At 46.3% G+C, this 19,244-nt stretch overlaps 1 protein-coding gene across 5 annotated transcripts in view; it reads right to left on the bottom strand.

Annotated features, from left to right (window-relative positions):
* Positions 1 to 14,260, bottom strand: part of RAPGEF3 (Rap guanine nucleotide exchange factor 3) — a 30,843-nt gene extending 16,583 nt beyond the window's left edge. For 3 of the 5 annotated variants that reach the window (XM_036760100.1, XM_036760099.1, XM_036760101.1), the window contains exons 1-16: positions 13,984 to 14,260; positions 13,299 to 13,522; positions 6,986 to 7,039; positions 6,771 to 6,877; positions 6,437 to 6,558; positions 6,056 to 6,221; positions 5,638 to 5,722; positions 4,663 to 4,723; positions 4,404 to 4,480; positions 4,047 to 4,193; positions 3,011 to 3,123; positions 2,292 to 2,380; positions 1,751 to 1,829; positions 1,212 to 1,362; positions 1,023 to 1,105; positions 550 to 589 (exon numbers count right to left, since the gene is read on the bottom strand). In XM_036760100.1, coding sequence (XP_036615995.1) covers positions 550 to 589; positions 1,023 to 1,105; positions 1,212 to 1,362; positions 1,751 to 1,829; positions 2,292 to 2,380; positions 3,011 to 3,123; positions 4,047 to 4,193; positions 4,404 to 4,480; positions 4,663 to 4,723; positions 5,638 to 5,722; positions 6,056 to 6,221; positions 6,437 to 6,558; positions 6,771 to 6,877; positions 6,986 to 7,039; positions 13,299 to 13,394 — 1,470 coding nt within the window. In that variant the 5' untranslated portion in view covers positions 13,395 to 13,522; positions 13,984 to 14,260. Of the gene's footprint in view, positions 1 to 549; positions 590 to 1,022; positions 1,106 to 1,211; positions 1,363 to 1,750; positions 1,830 to 2,291; positions 2,381 to 3,010; positions 3,124 to 4,046; positions 4,194 to 4,403; positions 4,481 to 4,662; positions 4,724 to 5,637; positions 5,723 to 6,055; positions 6,222 to 6,436; positions 6,559 to 6,770; positions 6,878 to 6,985; positions 7,040 to 13,298; positions 13,575 to 13,983 lie in introns of those variants that run through there. The other 2 variants (XM_036760104.1, XM_036760102.1) reach the window with 1 other exon arrangement.
* Between the last annotated feature and the right edge of the window lie 4,984 nt (positions 14,261 to 19,244).

Genomic DNA, 19,244 nt, shown 5'->3' with positions numbered 1-19,244 from the left:
CCGTGAACCTACATAACACTTAACATTGGCAGCATTGATTTGGCATGCATAATATACAGCCAACCAATACATCAACAAACACCTACTATGGGCCAGGCACTGCTTTAGTCTCTGGGGATAGAAATGCAAAGAAGTAAACAATCCTTGTATAAGCAATTAAGTTTTCACTATATATACCTTGTCTTCAGATTATAAACTCTTGAGAGCAGTAATAGCTTGTACTTTTTAATATCCTCATAATGCTTAGCATCCTCACAGCAGGCACTTAGTAAATGTTTACCAATTGAATACACAAGTCTGTGTATATAAGAATCTTTGTATGTGTGAGTATGTAAGAATGTGAAGGTCTTAATGTTTGAAGTCTGTGAGCTAGTAAATAACGAGAGAGAACTATCAAGACTATCAAGAACTACATGCAGATCCTGAGCCAAGCAGTGCCTTTTATGGGTAGGGATAAGGAAGGGCAGCACAATTCTGTAAAGAAGGAGGAGCTTTATGGAGCAAGGGAGAGGATACAGAGAGAGCAGGGAGCTGGCCCACATTTAGTACCTTTAATTGTGGTGACATATTTCCACCGCCATTTTCCAACCTGCAGAGCAAATGAGAAGAACGGTGAGGCTAAAGGGTTGGGAAGGGGGTGGGCAGGAAGCAACTGCCAGGTCACCTTCCAAGGCACCACCTAGGTGTCTTGATATCATCACAAAAAGACTAGAGGAAGAAGCCAGGGGATCTAATCCTGATTTCTTAAATTCTACTTCCAATACACAGCTAGTTTGCCTGCTCATTGTCCTGGATTTTTCTCCTTTAGAATGGAAGTCATGAGTATTACAGGCAATATGGCCTTGGGACAATTAGGGAAGGAAAAGAGAGAATGTGGACACAGAGCTCCCATTCAAGTTCAGAGATAACTCCAAGTGAGCCCCTTTCCCTCCCCCCGCCCCTGAACTTCAGTTCCTCCCCCTGGAGATTTCACGAGTAAATGAGCAAGCAAACTTTATTCGATCCCAGGGCAGATTGCTCACCCATGATGCCGCCGCCTCTCGGGTCCCTGCTCCTTTAGTAGGTTGCTGAGTTGAGTATCCCTGCTTACCAGTTCTGAGAGTTTCTGTGGGGAAACATGCCAAGGCAGCTGAACGTGGAGTCCCTGCCCATGATTCCATCTGGATTCCCTCCTCCAGCCCTAGGCTGCTGCAGATGGCTATCCCTGTTACCTGTAGGAAGCTGGGGGCTACCGGGTCTATATGGAGCATGGGGCCATACAGGGTTACCCATTGGCTGACCAGCCTTAGAATCTTCTGCCGCTTGTTACAAATATAGATGCCACGTTCCTGCTCAGTACCTCCAGCTGGTTCCCCATGGAAGGTGTTGGTGGTCAAAGAAAGTCATAGCACAAAGTAGATATTGCCCACCAGGCTTTGGTCAAAGGAGGGAGGACGTGATAGCCATTCCCAGGAAAAACAAATCTGTGCCTAGGACGTTGATCAACCTACAGAAAGTGCTTACCAAGTGCTAACTGAACGATGAATATCTTCTCTGGTCTTCCACACCATATCCCAACCTCTGCTACCTTGCCAGCATAAACGTTGCCTACCTTACATGACATTACCTACAAGTAATCATTTAGAATCCTAGATAGCCCTTGCTAGAAAGCACCCTAGAGGTCATCTACTTCATAAATCTCACTTTGCTCACCCAGGTATCCTAACACTTTTTATATTACATCATGCTTCTCATCAGGCTTAAAGGATATTGATGCAGGAGGGCAGCACAGAGAAGGGCACTAGGCATGAAGACACTGTGGGTCAGGAGAAAGTCACCCAGGAATGTCTCTGCAAGGGTTGAGAAGAGAGAGAGGAGAGGAAGCACCAGGTTATAGGAGCAGCAGCACATAGCCCTAGAGCAGGGATTCTTTATCCTTGCTGTATCATGAACCCCCCTGGCAGTCTGGCAAAGCCTATGTACCCCCTCTCAGAAAAATGTTTTTAGATGAATAAATAAAACACATAGAACTCTGAAGTTATAAAATTTTTTAAAAGTTCACAGACCTCAAGTTTAGAACTCCTGCCCTAGAACCTCCTCTTATTTTAATTAATTATAAAAGCCCAAGGCATGTATAATACATGCCCCAACCAAGAGAATATAGGATAAAAAGTTCTAGCTGTGTAGCCTGAAGGGGGCAGTGTTCACTAAATGACAAGGGAAGTCATGCAGAACTCAGGTGGTGCCATGGGGAAAGCCAGTCTCAAGGGAAGAGTGGTGATGGGATGGGGCCCCGCACCTCAGTTCTGTACCTGTGGGATCATGGGCACTTGAGTCCGGCCGCACAGCCTCCAGCAGCAGTTCTAAGATCTTTTCTGGAGTGCCTGACATCACCGTGTACCTAAGGGAACATGCTCAATGTACTTCCCTACCCCCACAGTGCCTCCATACATACCTGACGGCCATCACCAGGCACCCTTTTCTAAGGCTAAGGGCTCAGGAGTAAGCTGAGATGATATAAATAGGCAGCTCTAGCCTGGATTTGACCAAAGTCTTGTCAACATTTACTCCTACAATTCTGTTACATGGAGCAGTATAGACCAACACTCAGGTATACCACCATACTAATGAAAATAAGGGGAGAAAGACCCAGGTCTCAATATCACAAGTACCCTGCCCCTCCTAAGGGTTTCCCCTTTGTATTCTCAACTGGCTCCTACCACAAGCTCCACTCACCAACACAACTAGACTGGTTTGATCTGAGAAACACTAGCCCCTTCCCATTATTTAGCTCCCTTAAATGCCTTGGTGGAAGTGCCAGTCCAATCAAGCTGCCACATGCTTCAAGGGATGCTACTCTGTATACATGAAGGTAGCTGCTATGCCCTGAAGAGCTCCAATCTCTCTACCACATTGCCATGAGTAGGAAGGAGCCCAACAAGGAAGGGGAAGTCACTGAGAAGTCAAAAACGGGTGGGGGTGAAATGAGTAGAGAGGAATTTAGGGAATAGAATAAGAGTGGCCATGTTACCGGTTCCTGCCTGGGTTCAGGGGACAGTCAGGGCCACTGCTCTGAGCGGTCCTCTCCAGCACCAGCACCACTTTTCCATGTTCTTCCAAACGCATTGTATTTGCCTCCACATCCTGGGTGCCAAGCCAATCAATGACTATTTAGCATAGGCCCAACAGTGACCTTGACCTCCTCTGACTCATGTCTGGACTTCTTACCCTTTACTTCTAGACTTAGTCCATCTCCACACTGATCTTCAGCTCCTCTCTCTCCTCTCTGTACTACCCTTGTCCAATATCCCAGTCTTACCCCAAATCACTGGACGCGCCCTTTCAGCTCCCTTACTCCCATCACTCCCAGGCCTGATCACCTTTTCTGCCCCTCTTCCATTATACAAGGTGTCCCTAAAGTCTGGACACATAGGCAAAAATGCATATTTTGAAATATGTGGAATATTAACAGACCTTAGCACCTTTGACTTCTTTTTCTGGGGTATGCTAAAGGAGAAGGTGTACTCAATGAAAATCACAGATGCAACACACTTGATTGAACACATAGAATGAATGTGCTAAAATTGACAGCAATGTGGAGTTATGGCATCAAGTTCATGTGAATCTTGCAAAGCGCAGCAACTTTTGCATCACAAATGATGGAAATCATATTAAAGATGTTATTTGTTAATATTCCAATTAAATAAAATGTTGTTGAAAATTTCATTCATTTCATTTCTTGAAAATATGCATTTTTGCCTGAGTGTCCAGACTTTAGGAACACCCTATAGTCCTTTTCTTATGATTCTTGTATTTACCCTATATACATATATATCTCCAATATTTACCCCATTCATAATACCCTGTCCCTTTTCTCCTTCTACCCTAGTCTCCTTCAGACCTCCCATTTCTACACTAAAATTTCAAGTCTCTGACCCTTTAGTTCCCCACCCCTAGATTGCCTCCAGTTCTCCTATCTCATCTTTACACCAATCTCAGCTCAGCTCTGATCCTCCCATTTCTTTCTACCCTCCCTATGCTTCCAGGCTTTTCCAAACTTGACTAACCTTGATGATACGGTTGAAGTCCTGTTTGTCCACCCTCAAAAAGTGACAGTTGTCTTCACGAAGAATGATGGTGGCTGCTCGAGGTGAGTCATTCACCAAAGCTAGCTGTCCAAAGTCATCTCCTTCATGCAGGGTTGTCACCAGGCCCTAGCAATCAGTTCCATCAGATAATAATATTTCTCTTCCCATTTATATCCCAGTCCCTATCTACATGTATCAGAAAATGAGCTAGAAACCTTGGGGCCTAACCCAAGCATTGCCCACAGAGTAAAGGGGTACCAAAAAAAGGCAATGGATTCCCAACAGGTAGAAGTGAGAGTGAGATAGCAATAGAGGGAGGACAAAAGAAAAACACACCTTGCCATGGGTCACCACATTAACAGATCCCTTCCAGATAATGTACCAAGAGGTCCCCTTATCTCCTTGGCTGAATACTGAGAAAAGTAAAGATTAGATAGAGCCCAGACCCAACTCCACCACCACTGACCACCTGCTCTGCTAGTTTCTGGACCAGAAGTCCATTGCTCCACAGCCCAGTCTCCACAAGCTCCAATTCCTCAGGGTCCCACTCTGTTCTGTCCCCTGCCTGCCCCCCACAGCCTTAGCCCCCACTCACACACAGTGCCTGCTTTGCTGCTTGGCTCAAACAACAACACAGCAGCCAACTCCCTCTTCACCTGTGTAGGAAGGGAGGTAAGGGGACAATCAGCAGGAAACCAGGAAAAGGAAGACTAAGTTATGGTTCGGAAACTAATAAAGTCAGAAGGCCATTCACTGATCTTGTGGCAAGTAGCAGGGAAGTCTGGGGAGAGGGGGAACAATGGAGACATAAAGGTACCTAGCACAGCAGATGTAGCTCTGTAGGGCTCCCTCTGGAAAAGTCATTACTACAATTATGCTTCAAAAGTTACTACACTGAATACTCTTTAACCCAGTGATTCCACTATTAGGCTTATACCCCCAAAAGAGGAAAGAAAGAGGAACAGATCCTATATGTACAAAAATATTTATAGCAGTTCTTTTAATAGCAGCAAAGAACTGAAAACTTCAAGGATGCATGTCAATTGGGGAATGGCTGAACAAATTATAGTATATGCATGTCATGGAATTTACTGTGCTGTAAGAAATGTTGAAAGGGACAGTTTTAGGAAAACTTGAGATTTTTATGAGCAGATGCAGAGTGAAGTGAGCAGAACTAGGAGAATAACTTATACTATAACAATAACATTATAAAAACAACATGAAAAGATTTAAGAACTCTGAGCAATGCAATGATCAGCCCTGATTTCAGAGGGCCCATGATGACAGAGAGGTCATTCCACCTCCTGACAGAGAAGTTATAAACTAAATGTGCAAAATGAGAAACACTCATTGGACATGGCCAATTTGGGAATGGGTTTTTCTTGACTTTGCTATAAAGATTTTACTTTTCTTCTCAGTTTTCTGAAGGGTGGGGGAATGAAGTGGAAGAAAGGGAAATAAATGTTTGGTAATTTAACAAAAAGGAATTAACAACAACAAAAAGGTCAATGATAAAAGGTATATCCTGGAAAGGAGTGGGGCCAAAGCGATGTTTGGGGGAGTAACTGACCGAGTTAGACAGATGGGCCACGGCCTTGATGTGGAGCAGCTCCTCAAAGATTAGGTCTAGCTCCTCCTCCGTGCGCTGCCCGGGGCTATAGGCACAGAGAAGCAATACAGGTGGAAAGGCTTTATATCCAATGTTAGACCTAGGTGGGACCCTTGGGTCACTTCATTCAACTCCTCACTTTGCATACCAAGAAACCAAGACCCAGGGAGAGAAGATATATAACTACTAAGTGGTTGAATTAGGACTATGATCCAGGTCTCCTGACTCCCAGCTTGGCTCTCTTCTCCACTCGAGGGAGGTATTTCTACTGTAGGTGGGGGACACGAGGGATAGGTATTATAGCATTTCAGAGCTACAAGGACTTTGGTTTTACACTTTAGGGAGATAGTGGGTCCTGAATAAACGGCTTGTGACTCACGGCTTACGCAGCGCCACAGTGAGCAGAGCATCAGGTCCTCGCTGAGACAGCAGGGTCACAGCCTCAGCCAGCTCCTCCATTTCTTTAGTGTTGTCCAGGTCTGGCTCTGGCCCAGGGAATCGATAGAAATGAGCATCTCGGTCATGGAAGGCCCACTCATGTTTCACTGTGGGGCAAGCACCAAACATAGAAGAGAGAGGAACAAGGAAAAGGAGGATTTAGTGAGAGTTTGCGGAATGATGTGCTGACCTCCAATGCCATACCATTGGCCAAAATCCATTGCTACATGCTCCAGAATCTATTTATATCATAAGCCTAATGCTCATCCAGTAATCCTAATACCTTTTAGAAAAACCCAATATACCTAGTACCCATGCTTACCATGGCAAAGGGCTCCCTCATTCAGAAGAACTTGGCAGATGCCCAAAGCTTGACTTCGGGATTGAACTCCAAGCCCCAAGGCCAAGACTCCATCAACCAGCTCTCGCCCAGAGCAGCATTGCCTGGGAAATAGGAAGCACAACTGTTTGGTGGTATGGGGGCAGTGAGCAGAATTTTAGGGCAATAAAAGATTTCTTTTCAGAAAATATCCCCACTTCTCTCATTCCTTATCCAGTTCTGCCGTGGGAAGCAAGACTAGGTCTCAAACTTTGCCTCTCCTCTCCCCATAGAGCAGAGAAAAGGAGAGAAGCAGAGAGGGGGACTATCCACCCACCGGTACAATCTGAGATGATATTTCCGATCTCGTATGAGAGTAGGGCAGGTAGCCAGAAGATGCCTATGTAGCAGCTTCCCAGCCCTGAGCACTTGCTGTGAAGTAGCCTGGGATGTGATTGGACAGAAAAGAGACTCACAGTGAAGGAAAACTTTGATCCCCCCACTCCACCATGAGTCCTTGCCTTTGGCTTTGTACCCAAGCCCAATAGATACCTGTTCCAGGCTCACATGAAAGTCCAGTGTCTCTTTACTATTGGTAAGTGGCGTCTATGGAGGAAGAAGAACAGGGAGATTCAGGCTGTCAATAGAGGTGGCCCCAAATGGGACCCACCCCTTGAAGCTGACTCTTTCCCATCACTCCCACTCCCAATCTCCCATACCCAAATTTAATGCAGTTCAATCAGATAAGCATGTACTAAGCACCTACTGTGCTAGGCACAGGGGACAGTTGACAAACTGAAAAACAGTTCTCGCCCTCAAGGAACTTACATTTTATTAAGGGGTACAATGACCTTATTTATCTACTCAATCATCCCCTCTACCACTCTAGCTTCTTTTTCCCTTCTAGAGCTTCATAACTTGGGAAAGTCATAATTACTATCCAAAGTACCACTATCCCCCCAGTTCCCCAGGCTTACAACCTAGCTGTCAATCTCAACTCCTCAGTCCCCCATCCACCATATCCAATCTGCTGTTTCTACCTTCACAAAATTTCTTATACCATGTAACATAATATATATGCCCCCTTCTCTCCTCTGACCCTGCCACCATCTTGGCACAAAGCCTCATCACTTATTGCAATAGCCTTCTGGTTGGCCTCTCTGCCTCAATTCCAGTCCCACATCTTCCACTCACATTTTTAAAAATGCGGGTTTGACCTCCCCTGACCTATTCAATAAACTCCAGTGACTCCCTGCTACCACTAGGATCATATATAAAATCCTATTTTCCTTTCAAAGTCGTTTACAACCTGTCCCCTTTTGATCTTTCCCATCTTCCTACAACTTATTTTCTTCCACATACTCTGTGACCTAGTAAACTGTCCCCTTGCTGTTGACACTCCGTGTATTGTTGACAAATAAGCCTCTAGCTCTTGACCAAGCATTTTCTCTGTCCTGAATTAGAGAACTCTCTCCCTCCACATCCTTGCCTCCTGGCTTCCTTCAGGAGCTAAAGTCCCACTTTCTACAAGAAGTATTTTCCAGGCTTCATCAACCTCAGCTACAACCTTTTAAATTGATTATTTACAACTTATCCTGTCTATATTTCATTTATACATAATTGGCTTGTCTCCCCCATTAGATTGTGAACCCCTTGAGAGTAGGGACTGGTTTGGGCTTTTCTTAGCACTTAGCACAGTGCTAGGCACGTTTGTTGTTATTCAATCATTTCAGTTGTGTCTGACTTTTTGTGACCCCTCTTTGGGATTTTCTTGGCAAAGATGCTGGAGTGGTCTGCCATTTGCTTCTCCAGCTCATTTTACAGATGAGGAAACTGAGGCAAATGTGTTTAAGTGACTTGCCCAGGGTCCCACAGCAAGTAAGTGTCTGAGGTCAGATTTGGACTCAGGAAGAGGAGTCTTCCTGACTCCAAGCACAGCACTATATCTACTATACGGTCTAGTTGCCTAGAAGGGAACTTAGAGGTCATTGAATCAAAAATCCATCATTTTAGGGATGAGAAAAATCCCTCATTTTATGGATGAGAAAACTAAGCCCAAGGGAAGTTAAGTGATTTGCATAAAGTCACATGGGCAGCAAGTGGCAGAACCAAGAATAGAACTCAGGCTCTTTGAGACTATATCCTTCTGCGTTCTTTCCACTGAACCAAGAGGTCTTCCCAGTATGTGTAATGAGAAAAAGAGCCGGATTTGGAGTCGGGGACCTGGGTTTGACTCCTGGATCTGGTACTTTACCTTTTCTAACTGTGAACAAGCCACTTAAACACTCTGGGGCTCAATTCCTTCATCCATAAAATGAGGGAGTTGGAAAGTTCCTTCCAGGTCTAAATCCTACAAGTCATGTCATAGACCTTTGTCCTCTTAGAGGGACCCATGTTAGTCCAAGAACTTGCCCAAGTTGAATCAAAAGTGGGAGGTGCTAATAGGTATACAGTTCATTTCAAAGTAGTCTGATAGGCTTCCCCAGCTCTCTCCTTTTCCCCCCTCTCTCTTCCCCTCCTTCATTATTATTCTGTTTCTTGGGAACCTGGGACATTCATTACAGGTTAAGAACAGCATCTGAAGGGAGGTAGAAGTGAGGTTATAGAAGTGGTTGAAGAAGGGCAGGGAAAAAATGGGGAAATGGAAAGACCAGAGAAGCAAGAACAGCAGTGAGACCAGGGAGGCTAAGGGTGATGTGAGAGGTATGGCAGCCAGTGAGTCAGGAGACCTCGTTCTGGTTCTAGCCTTGCGTGATCTTGGGAGTCATTTCACTCTCTGAACCTCAGTTTCCTCAACTGTCAAATGAAGAGGTTGGACTAGATGACTAGACGACCAGAAGAATCTTGGCTCGAATGTTCCATATTCTTGGATAGAGAATGGGGCCTCTGTATCACGCTGGGAAATAATAGAATGCTAAAGAACATCAAGGCCACAGCGGTGTTCCCCACTCTGAGGGTCACAGAGGCAAGACAGGGACTGTGAATCATGTCCCATAATGCCAGCAATGAGTCCCTCAAAACCTTCATTTTGCAGGTTTGAGTTAATAGGGGTCATCTTGCCTGGGTGATGAAACTGAATACTGTGCCAGAGACTGAGTCCTGAGGACTTAATTACAGGAAATGAAGAGAAGGGAGGGAGGAAGAAGAGGAACCCTCCCCCTCTCCCATCCCTTGGGACAAACAGTGCCTGAGCCGGTGACTCAAAGCTCCTAATGAGCATGTTTTCATTTCAAAATGCCCAGAAGGCTGGAAGAACCACAATCTCTGCCTCATTGCCCCTCTCAACTCCAGCCCTTTTCTCTTCTTTCCCTTCCATGTATTCTCTTCTCCAGCGTTGTCCTAACCCAGGAGTACACATCACAGGCCACAGGACCCATCTAGTCACAATACCCCATCTTGGGCTACCCTATTATCTCAGGTTGAAATAAGTTAGGCTATCCCACTATGGTGTGGGCTTTAAGCCACCAGAGGATTACTTTACACTAGGGGTCCCATCCTTTTCCAATATTAAAAACTCATTTTAACTTCACAGAATTTTGCAGACCCTCACATGACAGAAGTTCTAGCAGTTTAGGTTAATTGAGAAAATACGTACCTACCTGGCTACGGTAACACTGCAAACCATTTCCCATCCTACCCCCCGAGGTGTCCCAGGCCCACAGATTAGGAACCATCACTCTATTCTTCTAGTGTTGCCCTTATCCCTGATGATCCTTAGGGGTTGATTAATGAGTGTCAGACTCAAATGTTACAGATTCTCATGTAAGAAATCACACAGAGTTTCCAGCTGTAGGGACAAAGATGACAGAGAGAGGCTTCCTGGGTGCCAGCTGTCACTGTTCATTAAAATCCTGAGTTGGTAATGGGGAAGGAAAGAAGAGTTGGCACTTGTTGGCATCTGTTGGCATCTGTGCTATTGCCAGTTCCCCATGTGAAGCTGTCAGATCCCAGGACACTGAGTAAGTAAGTACTGAGCCAGGTAGTCTTGTGCTGACCTGTCAGACCTGTTCCCTATAGCTTCTGGCAAAGGTTCTCTGGCAGGACTGCACATGGTAATGGTGGGGGTAGGGAAGCCATGTGTGCAGGGGAACTGAGTCTTCTGACCAAAGGGGAGGTGGTTTTGGGGGGAGGTCCATTCTGGAGCTTGATATTAAGGCCACCTACCTACAGGCTTGGTGGTGAAGAGGGCAGAGTGTTAGACTTGGAATCAGGCTAAGGATTAGAATCCTGCCTTTGACATTTATTTTCTGCCTTGTCCATGATGGGCAAGTCACTTAAACATTCACAATGGGGACAATAATACGTGCAGTGTTTACCTCACAGGGTTGACAGGAGGGTCAAATGAGATAATATCAGTAAAGCACTTTGCTAACCTTAAAGCCCTAGATAAATGCCAGCTATCATTGGACAGCTGCCACATTAACTTTGGCATTCCAAACTCCCTGGGGCTGGTGGGGCCCAGCAGATGTCTCCAGCCAGTTTTCCAGACAACAACATTTCCAGGAAATACCCTTTAATTCCCTTTCTAGCATCTCCTATCCCTGATGGTCAGGATGTTCCTTCTCATATCTAACCTCCAATCACTCCTATTGTAATCTAATTCTATCCTGTTCTAGGAAGAAGTAGAAACAGCTCTTTGCTTCTTTGGCTTCTAAGGAAGACATTTCATTTTATTGGTCCTCAGCTACTTACTTTCTAGAGTCCCCAGACCCCCATATTCCTTTTCATTTATACAACTATCCTATATAGATACATCCTGGTCCCTCCTGACGAATACCTTCCTAGACTGTCTGGGTCTTTTATCTACTAAACACTTCATGGAGAAGCAGTAAGAGAAGCCACATATCTACACAATGGATACCTTAGGACCGAACACAATGGGGTAGATCCTCCCAGAAACCTCTCCTGGAGATAGAAGAGAGGAGGGAGTGTTGCCATCTGCCCCTCCTCCATTCAGCCTCTGGAGGCTAAAACCTCTTGGCTAGCCATCACTCTGGGGGAGAGACCTTCTTTCCAGGTTTTTAACCCCATTTATAGTCTAACGCCCCCCACCTTTGACACTCCCCGTGCACATACCCACATATACACACACTCACATACAGCCTTTCAACCTCCTTGGGTACTCTTTGCCCTTAGATTTTGGAAGCTCTAGTAAGTGTGGAAAAACTTGGCTGCCTCCCTACAGGTCTGGGGTCCCAAGAGAAATACCTTGTGACCTCATTGTCCTAGCTCAGGACCCACCCCCACCTTCCCTCCCAGGGTTGGGGAGGGGACAGGAAGCACACATGTAATTATAGCCCTGGGAGGGCCAGAGGGAGGGAGGGAGGGTTCCAGCCCACTGGCTCTAGGCAGCAACTACAGTGACTGACCAGGGAAGTGGGGGTGGGGAGAAGTGCCATTAGAAGCCTAGGAGGAATGAGGCTTCTTAACCTCCTCCAGTGTCCCAGATTGTACAAAGAAAAAAAAAATCTAGGGGTTGCTAATATTAGGAAAGGAGTAGCTAGGTGGTCCAGTGGATAGAGCACTGAACCTGGAATCAGGAAGACTCATCTTCATGAGTTCAAATCTGGCCTCTGACACATGTAAGCTATGTGACCCTAGGCAAGTCACTTAACCCTGTTTGCCTCAGTTCCTCATCTGTAAAATGGGCTGGAGAGGAAATGACAAACCATTTCAGTATCTTTGCCAAGAAAACCCCAAAATGGGATCACAGAAGTCGGACATGACTAACAACAACAGATATTAGGAGAACAGTCACCAGCTGGATCAAGGGGTGGGGCACAATTTGCAACCAAATTTTTGCTGATGTTAGACCCTGGAGATGGTACAGTCGAAAAAATCAATAGGTCTAGAAGATCTGGGTTCAAATCTCACCTTTGCAACCTATTCTCTAGTGACCCTGGCAACTCTATCTCTGGGTTTCAATGTTCTCATCTGTCGAATGAGGGGATTGGCCTAGAAAATGTCTAAATTTGTAATCCTGTGATCCCTTCTATGGGTTTTCTTAGCTCAGTCTCATACTTTGTAAGGGATGTAGATGGAGTTTGTCCTCAGAGGAATATGAAGGTGGTTGAGAAATAACACCTCTTGGGCTGCCTAGGGTTTATTAAACTAGTACCATACTGACTAGCAAGACACTGGGAAATTTTCTATTTCTCTAAGAGACAGGGAGAGGGATGAAGGGGATGAAGGCCAACTACTCTCTATCTTTCCCTGATATGTGTTACCCTCTGATCCTTATAGACTAATAACTTTGGCCCATTCTCACCATCTTGCTCTACCACTCCATTTATTTTCCTCCTATTTGTTTTCTTCTGTCTTCTTCTGTGCAGTTCCCCCAATTCAATATCCCTTCTCACAGTCTCTCTCTTCCCAAGTCTCCTGTCTTTACTTCTGGCCATAAGGGGACAACTGAGGAAATTGAGATCATTGGGGGTGACAGGCCAGAAAGTGGGTTCCAGCTACCCCTGCTCAGGTTCCCTTTTCCTCACCCAGAGTTATTCCTTCCAAGTCCACTCCACTGGTCCCAAATGCCAACATAGCCCTATTCATTTCAGCAATGTTTCTTTGACCCCCTCTGCCTGAGTATCCCATGAAGGATGAGCTAAGTCCATTTGCTCCGATCATTAGGTAGAGAAATGAGAATAGCCTACGGACGGTCAAAAGGCTTATCCAACCCAGCGAACTGGTCCCCGTATTTCACTTTTACTTGCTTATGGCAACACCACCCAGACAATGCACAGTCACTCACAAAACAATACTGCCCTGGCCTCACTGACCCTCCCCCTACTTGGTACTCTAGGCTAATCAACCATCCCCCTCCATGCTCCATCCCTTGATCCCTAAACTGAGAGGTCGTACTCACCCATCTCAGACCCTGAATCCGGCTGGGGGGTGTCCTGTGCTCTAGCTGCAGCTGGTAAGAACAACTCCGGGGCCGGTGAATCTTCCTCAGCACCATATTGAACAATGTGGCCTCCAGCACAACATCTGGGAGCCCTCCCGTGGATGGTCCCGCCAAAGCTGGGCACTCCTCACCTGCTAGCCCCACCTGCCATCGGCCCTCACCTGGCCAACCCACCTGTGACCCTGGGAGCAAGAATAGGGATGGGGGTGTGGTGGGAAGGGAATGGGTCAATGGGTCAGACTCTGCTGTTTTGGCTTAAGGGCAGAATCCCCTTCTTTGGAGACCTTTTAGATCTCAGTGTGGAAGAGAAGCCTGCAATTCTGTAAGAAGACAGGAGGAAAGACAAAAAGATCTCCAGTAGAGCCTGCTAGCCTGAGGTATCTAGGTATCTTCTACCCGGCTCACTTGGAAAAATGCTTCTTTCCCTCTTAAATCTCTCTATATTCCCACTAGGGAAGAATTCTCTAGCTAGTCTAGAGGCACTCCTCTGACAACCCCTCGGAGGAGCTTTGAACTTCCTTATCATCCTCATCCCCCTCTAGATGCCCCCTGAAACGTAGCTTCAGTTTGCCCTCCCCCCAAATCTTTTTCCTTGGTTTCAGAGCAGAGCACCTCTGACTCAATCCCGTCACCTCTCACTCACCTTCATGTCTCTATGTCGAGACACTCCCACCCCTGTCACCGCAGCCTCCCTGCAAAAGGTTGCGGGTGCCCTTCGTCCCCTTTGCAAGTAGGAATAAGAGCCGTCCCAATAGGAAAGGTTCAGGTGGCCAGATCCCAGGCCCGGTGAACAGGGCTAGTTTCCAGTTGAAACAGTTCCCTCGGCGAAGGCTGGCCTGGTAGAGGGTCCCAGGGAGGGGGCTGGGTGGAGGAGGGCTCAGGAGCGTCGGAGAAGCCCTAACACCTAGCACCTCCACCTCTGTCCCAGACGAAGCGCCAGCTGGCACGGTCGCTGAAGCGCGTCCGCAGTTGGCAAAGTACACAGTCGAGCTGCCACACCCCCAGCCTGGCTGCAGGTCCCCCATCTCCCCACCCCCATTGGCCAGCCGGATTGGATGGAAGTGGGGCGGGGGAAGGAGGCGTCAGTTTAGGCTCTAGACTGCTGAAGGAGGCGGGTACCGGGTAGGGAAAAGGTGGAGCTCCGGGACAAATGGGGAGGGAGGGAGCCCTAAAGATCTGCCGGGGGCAGGAGAGGACTGGGGTGGGGGTGGGGTGAAAGTAGGAATGGAGGGTAGGGGGCCACAAGCTGTTGTGCTTGGGGGCGGGGGCCAGAGTGGAGATACCAGCAGCCACGTGTCCAGGAGGAGAAGTGCAAACAAGGAAACTGGGAAGCTGGAGGGGGAGGTGGGGGGGGGGGGAATAGTGTGCTAATGACTCACTGCGGTCCCACCCGGGAGGGAAATCCGGACTGGGGCCGCTTCCCGGCTGTTGGGGGGCGGGGAGTTGGGGGCACGTCCTGCCTTTGGTCTCAGTCGTCCACCTTTGGTCGAAGTCTCCATAGGGCTCAGCCCAGTAGCTCCCCAAGGGGTACATCAGGTGCCAACACTCCTCCCTTCATGGGATGCAGCTGAGGAAACTGAGGCGCGAGACCTTGACTCCCGGCACATTGGGGAGGGAGTGGACAGAACATGCCTGCACCCTTTAAACTAGATTATACTTCGATTACTGTGGGTCTGAAGTTTAACTCTGTAAGGAAGGGGAAAGGGTACTAAACCCCGATTCCTTTTCCCCAATGGTCCAGCTGAGGGCATGGACCAAAGACACCTTGGTCTTCCAAAAATGCAACCTCTCCTAACCAGTCTTCATCTTCCCCTCCCCTAAGTTCTCAATTTCAATTAAATTCAACAAACATTTATTAAATATTCTAGGCATCATGATGAGCGATTCTTAGACAAAAATGGGACAGCTTCATTTTCCCTAGGCTTAGTTTCTATCTTTTGAAGGGTGACTGGCACAACCCCCACTCTTCCTCAGATGCCCCACTGTGAATTCTACCCAAGGTGAAATGGGATATTGAGCAGAAGATGGTGAAGGGTAGAAAATTCCACCTTCAACTTAAGACTGGATAACCACTTTTCAGGGATATTGTAATAGGAATTAAAGTTGGACTACAAGATTACCTCTGGAGCAGCTAGTAATGCTAAGAATCTACAATAAACAAAACCAAAAGTGAGAAAGAGAGAGAGAGAGAGACTCTGGAAGGACAACTGCCTTATCTGTCTCTATCTTTGTGCCCTTATTGCTAATGAAGGCAGGGAACAAGCTCTTCCCTTCAGTCCTCTAAGACTCTAGTCCTCTTCAGCCCTCTTCTCAACAGAACCCACCCGGAGCCTTTTAAGGCTGAGAGAAAACATATCGCACAGTTTGCAGCCTAGTAAGAAGAAAGCCCACCCCTCCACCAGTGCCCTGCTTTCAGAGTGATGCAGGGAGTTGAGCGAGAAGGGGCAAAAGGAAGAGCATGAAAATCATGCTGAGCTCTCTCCAACCACTGAGTTCTGGGAATCTGGAGAAAGAAAGATAACCAGGATTCTCAAAAGAAAGGCTAACTGTATGACTGAGGAATTGGAGGAGGGGAAAAAGGACAGTTGAGGAATGGGGTTTGAACTGGAGGAGTTGAGAGGCCAAGTGATGGTTAGCTTAGTTTTAGGAATGGTGTAGGGGGAGATTCCAGAGAAAAGAAGTTGTGTAGTGGGAGGAAACATTTTTCATCTATATGTAGAAAACAGTATAGTTTGAAAGACTGGAAATGCAGCTGAAGGGAGGTTAAAGAATGTTCTATTAGAGATGAGAGATTCAAACAGGGCACTTTAGCATAGGAAAGACACCCCAAGAAAAGGAAGGATTGTCGAGATTATAGCTTTGGGGATGGATGGAACTCCTATGACACCTTATTCATCCTGCATATCAGAGAGTTGGGATATCTGTGTTAATTTGGGGAAAGTGACACAGAGCCATGAAAGTAACAAATTTGCCAACTCACTTTCCACCCTGCCCACTTTGCCTGGGACACACCCCAAATGGCCTTTCCCCAACATTTTTCCCAATGTAACTTCCACTTCCCTTTCTTCCTCTCCAGAAACTAGGATGCCAATTTAGAGTGAATCAGGAAGTGTTTGATGCTCAAGAGTCAGCAGGGAGAGCGCACAAGAAATAGGCCCTCTGTCTATCTTGTGTTTGACTTCTGGTGCTGTCTAACCAAACCCCCATAAATCTCTTGACTACGAGAAGTAGAACTGGGATGTTGGTCCTTCTGCTTTTTATTCCTCCCCTCCTTCTGCCTATGGAAGCCAGGCAAGATAAAGTTATTTTTCAGTAGGCATTCAATTGATATTTGCATACTCCAAAGCTAAAGATTTTAAAGACACATACAGGAAAGGGATAGATAGATATATTTGCTTCCGTTTCAGCTGTGTCCAACTCTTTTTGAGTCTATTTGGGGTTTTCTTGACAGAGACACTGGAGCGGTTTGCCATTTCTTTTTTTAGGTAATTTTACAGATGAGAAACTGAGACAAACAGGGTTAAGTGACTTGCCCAGGGACACACAGCCAATAAGTGTCTGAGGCTACATTTGAGCCTGAGGTCTTTCTGACTCCAAGCTTGGTGTTCTATCCACTGCACTACCTAGCTGCCTCTCTGTATGTGTGTGTGTGTGTGTGTCTGTGTCTGTGTCTGTGTATGTATGTAGGCAAAGCCCTCAGGGACCGTATTTGTTGGGATTGTGAGATCTGACTGGTACAGAAGGTCTAGGGGCGTGGACTCAGGATGGCAGTTGCCTTTATAAGTATCTGGATAGATCATACCACCTCATGTTAGTGGAGCAAAATAGAGTGGGACAAGGTTCTTGGTCTCTTCCAAGTAATTTTCATTCTATTCTACTTGTGAGCAGATGAGAATGACACCAAAATTCCACTTTCTCTCCTCTTGTCCTGTGCTTTGCTGAAATACAGATTTGGTTGAGGAAGGGGGAATAGCAGTGTGAGGGGATAGAACTGCATCTCTGGGTAGGAGAGGTTTCGGAGGTTGTTTAGCAGGATTGGGGGGGTGGGGTAAGGAGAGGCAGGAGAATCACTCAAGTTCCATCTAGAGCTCTGATTCCATCTAGGTAAGACATCACTTGGATAACAATCCAGAACAGAGGATGGAGAGCATGTAGGCTATTTAAAAGGTATGCCATCTTTTGTTGGGCACAAAGGTAAAATAATCATGACCAGCACAATGGTTGAGGAAATAAGGATAGGGATCACAGAAGAGTAGGCTCTGCTCTTGAAGACTCTAATTCTGACTTTAGAACATTTGAAATCCACAGCCTCCAGTTCTGTCTTAGTTTTTGAAATTAATAATAAGGCTTCCAACTTATTCACCGTTTCCTTGGACTACCGTAACACTGACCTCTACTTTCACCAATCTTCCAATCTATTCTTTACGCTACTGACATGCGAACAGATCACATATAGATTTGATGTCACTCTTTCGATCAAAAATATTCAGCATCTCCTTATTACTTCCTAAATAAAGTTTAAGCTCTTTTGCCAGCCTTTCAAAGTCCTCCAAAACCTGTTGCCATCCTACCTTTCTAGTCTTATCCCATGGTACTCCCCACCACGCATTCTACCAAACCAGACAATGTTTTGCCCTCTGTACATGACTATATTCTCAACCTTTTGTGCCCCCTCCTCCAGGAAGCCAGTGATTCCCACGTTGAAATCATACTGTTACCCACTTTACTCAATGTAATATTGTATTGCTGTATTTTAGACAATCAAAAGTGGAGCTGAGGAAAGAACCCAGGGTGTATCTTGGTCATTCTTGTCTAGCGCTTAGCTAGCTTTACCCGATCTAGGGACCTGATCTCTCTTTCCCCTTGAGGACAGCGGTTCCAACTCAGTGCTCACCTGCAACCCCGCCCTGCCCATTCCTCTGGTAAGAAGGGGTGGTAATGGAACAAGAGACTGAGGGAGCTAGAGCTTTGATCACCTAGAAACCAATCCCACCTAGGATGAGCTGGTCATAGCTAGTCATGTCATCCATGAGCTGCCAGACAGGGAGGAGAGTTATAATGGTTCCCTGGGTAGGGAAGAGATGGGCTCCTTCCTTCTTAGCAGGGACAGGGAAAGAGACTAGGTACAGATTGGTGAGGACTAAGATGGAGGGGGTTGAGGATGGCAAAAGGAAGAGAACAGAATCTGGAAACTGAGAGACAAATCTGTAGGGCTGGAAGGAGAGGGAGTTATGTCCCCAGACCTCCCCAGAGGCACATTCCACTGGCTCATGTCCAAACTACCCACGTGTGACAAGGACAAGGATCACCTGAACAGGGCCCTGCTGTTGGCAGAGGGGAAGAGGAGGAGTTGGGAGGATAGGAGGTGGTTGATTCGAAGGAGTTGAGGAATCCATGGAGAAGAGAACAGGAGCGGTAGAGCTGTGGACTCAGGCTGTGACTAGCCTTTATAAGTGTCTGGATGCAGCATCAATATGAAGTCAGTTTCTTTTTTTTGTTTAATTTATTTATTTATTTATTTATTTAATATATTTAGTTTTCAGCATTGATTTTCACAAGAGTTTGAATTACAAATTTTCTCCCCATTTCTACCCTCCCCCCCCCACTCCAAGATGGCGTATATTCTGGTTGCCCTGTTCCCCAGTCAGCCCTCCCTTCTGTCACCCCACTCCCCTCCCATCCCCTTTTCCCTTCCTTTCTTGTAGGGCAAGATAAATTTCTACGCCCCATTGCCTGTGTATCTTATTTTCTAGTTGCATGCAATAACTTTTTTTTTTGTTTTTGAACATCTGTTTTTAAAACTTTGAGTTCCAAATTCTCTCCCTTCTTCCCTTCCCACCCACCCTCCCTAAGAAGTCAAGCAATTCAACATAGGCCACACGTGTATCATTATGTATAACCCTT

Source organism: Trichosurus vulpecula, chromosome 5, assembly GCF_011100635.1.
Source record: "Trichosurus vulpecula isolate mTriVul1 chromosome 5, mTriVul1.pri, whole genome shotgun sequence".
Lineage (NCBI taxonomy): Eukaryota > Metazoa > Chordata > Mammalia > Diprotodontia > Phalangeridae > Trichosurus > Trichosurus vulpecula.
The sequence above is the reverse complement of the archived record's forward strand: the minus strand, read 5'-3'. Positions and strand labels throughout refer to the sequence as shown.